General features: G+C 40.7%; 1 protein-coding gene across 1 annotated transcript in view; it reads left to right on the forward strand.

Moving 5' to 3' along the window:
- The window catches only part of POLR3A (RNA polymerase III subunit A), a 47,329-nt gene that overhangs the window by 14,213 nt on the left and 25,070 nt on the right, over positions 1-8,046 (forward strand). Inside the window, exons 11-15 of the mRNA XM_043476424.1 lie at positions 1,924-2,064; positions 3,058-3,127; positions 3,486-3,613; positions 3,773-3,911; positions 5,659-5,823. Coding sequence (XP_043332359.1) covers positions 1,924-2,064; positions 3,058-3,127; positions 3,486-3,613; positions 3,773-3,911; positions 5,659-5,823 — 643 coding nt within the window. The remainder of the gene's footprint in view (positions 1-1,923; positions 2,065-3,057; positions 3,128-3,485; positions 3,614-3,772; positions 3,912-5,658; positions 5,824-8,046) is intronic.

Consider the following 8,046-nt stretch of genomic DNA (forward strand, 5'->3'; position numbering starts at 1 on the left):
TCTGAAATTTAAATTGCCAGTAATGTCAAATTTTCATAACTTTTGGTTTTCCTCTTCTCCATTTTAGTTTGAGTGAAACTCTTCAATTTCAAGCTTCCCTTAAATGTTTTTAATATTTATAACATACTATTCACACAACAGTGAAACAGGAACTAATTGAAAATTAGTATGAAAGTGACTACTGTGATTTCACTTGCAAACAACATAGATGCATATCTGTGTGTGCACAAAATTATGTAAAATAGACATGGCAGAAAATTGACTTGATTTAAAACAGCATATTAACTAAGGAACTAAAATGCTTACAGGATTTTTCTTTGCAGTTGTCCTCCAACTAAGACCTGAACACATATTTTTTGGAGCAGTTTACTTTGCAACAACAGCAGTTTCCTTTTCTGGAGATTTCAAATGGAAACAAGATGCAACTTCAATTTGTTAAATATTCATAAATTCTCCTATATGAAAAACCATTAAATCCCTGAGCATTTGCAAACAGGCTCCCAAGGTAGTGTTTAAACAGGCTCCTAAGGTAGTGTTTTTCTAGATTGATTTTTTTTTCAAGTAGCTTATGGAAACATTACATCAATCTTTTTGCTCAATGGCAGAAATACCAAAGATATACTTTATGATTATGGAGCTCTAGAAGGTGAACAAAAGCCTTCCCTTTCTGGAAACTTGGCCCATTTAACATAGGAATATTTTTATTTGAAAACTTTTGAATATATACAAAAGTAGAAAGAGTACTGTGATGAACTCACATATTCACATCCTTTATATTCAGTAATTTTCAAGATTTTGCCACACTGGTTTTCTCTCTCCCTTTTTCCTTTGATGAAACCAGATGCCATGTCTTTTTTTCCATGTGTATTCAGCTTACTTCTGCAAAACACACATAGCTACAGTGCCATTATCACACCTCACCAAAATGAAGTCATTCCTTGGTATTGTCTGGTACCCGTCCATGGTCAGATTGCCCCACGTGTCTCAAAAATCTTTTTGCAGCTAGTTTGTTCAAAGTGAGATCTAAAATTTACACATTTAATTGATATATGTCTTAAGCCCCTATTAATCTAGTACAGTCCTCCCTCCTCCTCTTAATTTCAGTGTCATGTTTGAAAAAACCAGGTCATTTGTCCTGAAGAATGCTGCACGGTTTTTTTTGTCTGCCCGTGTGTGGCAGTAAGGGTTCCTTCATGCGTCATTGTTTTCCTGTAAACTGGAAATAAGCTCTCAAAGCATAAGCAGATTCAAATTCAACTTTTTGGCAGTAATAACTTATAGGTGGTGCCGGCTACGTCCTCTTGCCATATTTCAGGAGGTACACGCTGGCTGGCTGGCTGTCTTAGCCGTGGTAAGAAGGTGAGGGAGTCAGATGCCTCGGCGAGGTGCCTGCCTTGCAAAGTTCCTTATCAAATACTCTTGAGAATCCCTGGGCCTGCAAGGAGGTCAAACCAGTCAATCCTAAAGGAAATCAGTCCTGAATATTCATTGGAGGGACTGATGCTGAAGCTGAAGCTCCATTACTTTGGCCACCTGATGCAAAGAACTAACTCATTGGAAAAGACCCTGATGCTGGGAAAGATTGAAGGCAGAAAAAGAGGATGAGGTAGTTGGATGGTGTCACTGATTCAGTGGACATGAGTTTGAGTAAGCTCCAGGAGTTGGTGATGGACAGGGAAGCCTGGCGTGCTGTAGTCCATGGGGTTGCAAAGAGTCGGACACAACTTAGCGACTGAACTGAACTAATGACCTCATCCATACCAGAACATACTAGGAATTTTCTTCCTTAATGTAAAGTGTCCAGTTCTTTACATTTACAAAAAAAGGCAGGAAGCCTTTTTTTTTTAAAATAATGCGTCTAAGAAGCTTTTGAATAAATGACTTATATCCTTTTCCTGATTTGCTTTGTTTTGTATTCCACAGGCCAGGGTCAAGCCCCACCGGACTTTCAGATTTAATGAGTGTGTCTGTACACCCTACAATGCAGATTTTGATGGAGATGAAATGAACCTTCATCTTCCTCAAACAGAAGAAGCTAAAGCAGAAGCCCTTGTTCTCATGGGGGTATGTAGGGTGGTACAGCCCAACTCCTGAGAAAAAGCTCCTTAAAAGGAGGAGAAGGGAAACAAGTCTTATTTGAAAACACCCCATAGTATGTAAGGGAGTTAGTTTCTCTCATAGGTGTGGAGTTGAGTGGACTGGGTATCTTCTGACCTGTCATGTGGGCTCCTAGGAGAATATATACACATGAGCACCAGTTATAAAAAGGTAAGACAGGGGTGTGTCAGAAACTTGACTGTTGGATATCATGGTCCATTATACTTCAGATAAAGGATTTGAGCAGATGCACCTTTTTTTTTCCCCCTTTTGGCTGTGCCAAGCAGCTGCTTACAGGAACTTAGTTCCCTGACCAGGGATTGAACCCACACCCTCAGCAGTGAAAGCACAGGGTGCTAACCGCTGGGCCGCCAGCGAGTTCCCAAGCAGATGCATCTTGATGTGCAGAACCTTCTTTAAATTGGGTACTTAGGCAGTGAACAACTAGCGCCCAATTTTGCCCGTGTAGGTACTCGTTACATTTTGATGATTAATAAATGCTGTTGTTGGAACTTAGTGTCTCAACCAAGAGAAACTTGACCGTTCTGCCGTTATTGTAATTACATAGTGTGGAATTGATTGACTTCAAAGATAACACAGTGCTACTCATCATTCATAGAAGGAAATTTTCTTTGGAGAAGAGCGTTTATAATTACACTAAAGTCTTTTACCTAAAGAGTTCTTTATAACAACCCAGAACAATTACACACAGTATTTAAATGTAGGGACCTCTGAGGTCAATCTTGCTGGTATTTTTTCCCTCTCCCCTTGACAGATGAAGGCACTAGATGTTAGTGACAAAGCTGCAATAAGAACCAACCCCCAGCTTCTGGTTCACAGCCTCACCTTCCTGCTATTCTTCATTTATCCATAACCATTAAGAGTGTTTGTGGTGAAGATTTTTGGGGCCACATCATGCATCCAAACATGGCTAACTTACTGTGTTCCTTTTTCCTTCAGACTAAAGCAAACCTTGTAACACCAAGAAATGGAGAACCACTAATTGCTGCTATTCAGGATTTTCTGACAGGTGGGTTTTGTGGAATTTACTTGGAAAGAGACTTTGGAACACCAGGATTCTCATTTACACATTCACATGACCACTTGAAAAGCTGTTTAATTCTGTTGTTTGTGAGTGTGATTGTGTTAATAAACCATACAGGAAATATTTTTTATTTTTCTAATGCTGGGGATATGGCAACGAGTAAAACAAAGTCCCTTTCCTTGTGGAGCGTGGATTCTCGTTGGAAGAGAAAACCAAGAAGCAGCTGTGTTTTACCTCACTCTTTTAGTAATAGTCCATCTTTATTTTTAAAGTTGAAACCTTGTGATTTTTCTCACAATTTCACTCCTTTCCTTCATTTTGTGTTCTTTCTTAACATCCTCAGGTGCCTATCTCCTCACTCTTAAGGACACTTTCTTTGACCGAGCCAAAGCTTGTCAGATCATCGCTTCAATACTGGTGGGCAAGGATGAGAAAATTAGAGTTCGTCTCCCACCCCCCACAATACTAAAGGTTTGTTGTGACTGTATCTGTACGGGTGCACCGGTGGTCTGTGTACCCCCGCTGGTGCCGAGTGGGCCTGTGACCGCTGTACCATCTTGCCTCGTTGGTGTGAAGGGCAGGTGAGACCAGGCTCGGCCCGCTGATGCTCTGGCTCCTCTCCTCCTCCAGCCTGTCACCCTGTGGACGGGAAAGCAGATCTTCAGCGTCATCCTCAGACCCAGCGATGACAATCCAGTGAGGGCCAACCTCCGAACCAAGGGCAAGCAGTACTGCGGCAGAGGAGAGGACCTCTGTGTCAATGACTCCTGTGAGTGAAAGCAGCAGGTTGGGGCCAGGGCTCAGGAAGGCAAGTGGCCACCAGTTCCCTTCGCCTTGCCGGTAAATCCTGTGTTTCTCTAAGGCCTTAGGCAGGAAGTTTGTTCTTCAGGGAAATGCAGCTGGTGTTTCTCCAGAAGGTAGAGGTCATGTGGATACATGACCAACCCAGCGGTTAGAATGTTCTTCTCCACATGTTTTGTCTCAGGTGACTTGTTTTTGCCAATTAATGCAAATTCTTTTCTTCTTTTTCTGTTGTTGGTTTTTGTGTGTATGTGTTTTGCTGTATAAGGGTCTCATTATTTACGACTTACAATTTATTATTTTATGTCCAAAAATGTGTTCATTGTCTAAAAGTATAAGTAAGTGGGTTTCCCAAGTGGCTCAGTGGTAAAGAATCTGCTTGCCAATGCAGGAGACGCAGGAAATGGGTTGAATTTCTGGGTCAGAAAGATCTCCAGGAGGAAGAAATGGCAACCCACTCAGTATTGTTGCCTGGAAAATCCCATGGCCAGAGGAGCCCATGGGCTATGGTTCATTGGGTCGCCAAGAGTCGAACACACATGAGCAACGTACATGACTAAAAACTATTACTGAAAAGGCTAATTTTTTTTACCTGCCTCACCTGGTCAGTGGATGTTTTGATCACATGTAGATCAGGTGTAACAGTGCTGTGTTGCGCTAAGTCATTCAGTCATGTCTGACTCTTTGCGACCCTATGGACTGTACCCCACCAGGCTCCCCTGTCCATGGGATTCTCCTGGCAAGAATACTGGAGTGGGTTGCCATTTCCTTCTCCAAGGGGTCTTCCTGACCCAGGGACCGAACCTGCGGCTGTAGTCTCCTGCATTGGCAGGCAAGCTCTTTACCACTAACACCACCTGGGAAGCCCCAGGTGTAACAGTGAGAACATTTAAATATGAGTCCTCTGAGTCCCCTAGACTGATTCAGCCCAAGAGTGTGTGTTCCCCAGACCTATGCCATTCAAGCAGCATTTACTTTCTGGGTCCCAGGCTGGTAACAGGAGCTTCCCCAGCAGACTGCTTTGAGTAGCACTGATTTAGAGTGGCCTTTGCTAGCAAGGCTTTGTGGCGAGAGGTGGATCTGCAGCCCTCTGTAGTGACAACTCAGCCACAAAGACTCTCTGAAGGTCAAGGATTCTCTGCTGTCTCATGATGAATAAATATTTTGAATTTTTTTCTTCCCCCCCACCCCAGGTTTACAACCATTCTTTCATAAATGTACTCCCTGTCTTTAATGTATTTTGGCTTCTTGTTTTATATTGTGTTTTTGTTTCTAGATACAAATTTCATTTTGTCATTTAGGCTTTTTACGATGGTGCCACTGCTAGTTTTCTCTGTCTTAGTGAATAACAAAGTGCTTTATAAACAACACTTTGTTGTACATCATTGAATTGGTGCTCAAAACATCCCATGCCATGACATAAAGATGGCAAGAGCTTGATACTGTCATCCACGGATCACAGATAAAGACAATGAGAGTCAACTAATACCTTTCAGAGTCAGGGCTATAGGGTAACAAACTAGATCTTCCCTGCTTTTCAAAAGTTCCTAGATTTATCCTTTTCCCCCCTCAAAAAGAAATTTTTTAGACAGCATTTCTATTTGCTCTGCTCTAACTTAAAAAAACAAATTTTCTCAACTGCCTTAAATTCATTTTGGAATGAGACAAAGTAACAGATAATCATTTGTGTGAGTCCATAATCTTTTTCCTTCCAGATGTCACAATCCAGAACAGCGAGCTGATGAGTGGCAGCATGGACAAAGGCACACTGGGGTCAGGATCCAAGAACAACATTTTTTACATTTTGCTGCGAGACTGGGGGCAGAATGAAGCTGCCGACGCGATGTCACGGCTTGCCAGGCTGGCTCCCGTCTACTTGTGTGAGTATCTTAGCGTCCTTGTTTTATTGCTATAGGTTATTGATGTTTTAGGGGGTTCTTTTACTATTTCATCCCCCTGCCCCAAACACATACAAACACAAAGAAAAGGATACTTGTTCCAGGCTAAACCATTTATGCTTTTCTTAATGAAATAAACCTGATGCTGACCAATTTGACTGCAGATTCGAATTTGCTTTTCAGTTCTCTTCTCAAAAGCTACAGTAGCTCCCTAATGCCCATGAGATACATGAGTTGTTACATAAAGGGCCTTCATGGGCTGCTTCCAGGGTAGGCTGTGCAAAACTGTCACCCTCTGGTTCTTCCACAGTTCAGCCCTATCTGCTGACTCAGTATTTCCCTACTGTCCTTGTACACTAGGCCAGGAGATTTTCTTTGCATGCCCCAGAGTATCTTTAGTCTACTCTTATACTTGACTTTTTGGCTGAGTGTAGAATTATAGACTGAATGTTATTTTCCCTGAGAATTTTGAAGGTATTACTCTACTCTGTTCTTTCAGGGTTGCTGTAAAATGTATTTCCCTTCTTATTCCCAACTTTTTTTAGTTTTTGGGTAATCCAGTTTAGTTTACCCAGTTATATACATATATGCATTCTTTTTTTTTAAATATTCTTTTCCATTGTGGTTTTTTACAGGATATTGAATATAACTCCCTGAGCTGTACTTTAGGACCTTGTTCATCCTGAATTGTCTTTTTATTCTGGAAGCTTTAAGAATCCTCTTTGTTTCTGTCATTCTGAAAGTTCACAGTGACGCAGCCTCGGGAAGTTTATCATCCATTGTGCTGAGCACTCTGCAAGCTCTCTCAATCTGCAACATGTGTCCTTCAGCTCTGGAAGTTTTCTTGTACTTTTTCTGATCATAGCCTCTCTTTTACTTTCTGTCTTCTTGCTTTTTGGAATTTCTGTTAATTGTCTGGTAGAGTTCTTGGAGTGATTCTCTAATTTTCTCTTTTTCCCTGTTGTCCATTTATTTGTTTCTGGATTCAGTTTTCTTTTTAACACTGCTTCTGTGTTTTTTTTTTTCCAGTATCATATATTTAATTTCCAGCCATTGTTCTTATTTGCCAGTAGTTCTTTTCTCTTTGTTTCCTTCTTTTCTTTCTTCTCTTTTTAAGACTTCCTATTCTTTTTTTTTTTTTTTCATTTATTTTTATTAGTTAGAGGCTAATTACTTTACAATAAATTCCATGTATATGCGTTAGTATACTGTATTGGTCCTTTATCTTTCTGGCTTACTCACTCTGTATAATGGGCTCCAGTTTCATCCATCTCATTAGAACTGATTCAAATGAATTCTTTTTAATGGCTGAGTAATATTCCATTGTGTATATGTACCACAGCTTCCTTATCCATTCGTCTGCTGATGGGCATCTAGGTTGTTTCCATGTCCTGGCTATTATAAACAGTGCTGCGATGAACATTGGGGTGCATGTGTCTCTTTCAGATCTGGTTTCCTCAGTGTGTATGCCCAGAAGTGGGATTGCTGGGTCATATGGCAGTTCTATTTCCAGTTTTTTAAAGAAATCTCCACACTGTTCTCCATAGCGGCTGTACTAGTTTGCATTCCCACCAACAGTGTAAGAGGGTTCCCTTTTCTCCACACCCTCTCCAGCATTTATTGCTTGTAGACTTTTTGGATAGCAGCCATCCTGACTGGCATGTAATGGTACCTCATTGTGGTTTTGGTTTGCATTTCTCTGATAATGAGTGATGTTGAGCATCTTTTCATGTGTTTGTTAGCCTCTGTATGTCTCTTTGGAGAAATGTCTGTTAAGATCTTTGGCCATTTTTTTGATTGGGTCATTTATTTTTCTGGAATTGGAGCTCAGGAGTTGCTTGTATATTTTTGAGATTAGTCCTTTGTTGCTTCATTTGCTATTATTTTCTTCCAATCTGAGGGCTGTCTTTTCACCTTGCTTATAGTTTCCTTTGTTGTGCAAAAGCTTTTAAGTTTCATTAGGTCCCGTTTGTTTATTTTTGCTTTTATTTCCAATATTCTGGGAGGTGGGTCATAGAGAATCTTGCTGTGATTTATGTCGGAGAGTGTTTTGCCTATGTTCTCCTCTAGGAGTTTTTTAGTTTCTGGTCTTACATTTAGATCTTTAATCCATTTTGAGTTTATTTTTGTGTATGGTGTTAGAAAGTGTTCTAGTTTCATTCTTTTACAAGTGGTTGACCAGTTATCCCAGCACCACTTGTTAAA

Source organism: Cervus canadensis, chromosome 8 (genome assembly GCF_019320065.1).
Source record: "Cervus canadensis isolate Bull #8, Minnesota chromosome 8, ASM1932006v1, whole genome shotgun sequence".
Taxonomy (NCBI): domain Eukaryota; kingdom Metazoa; phylum Chordata; class Mammalia; order Artiodactyla; family Cervidae; genus Cervus; species Cervus canadensis.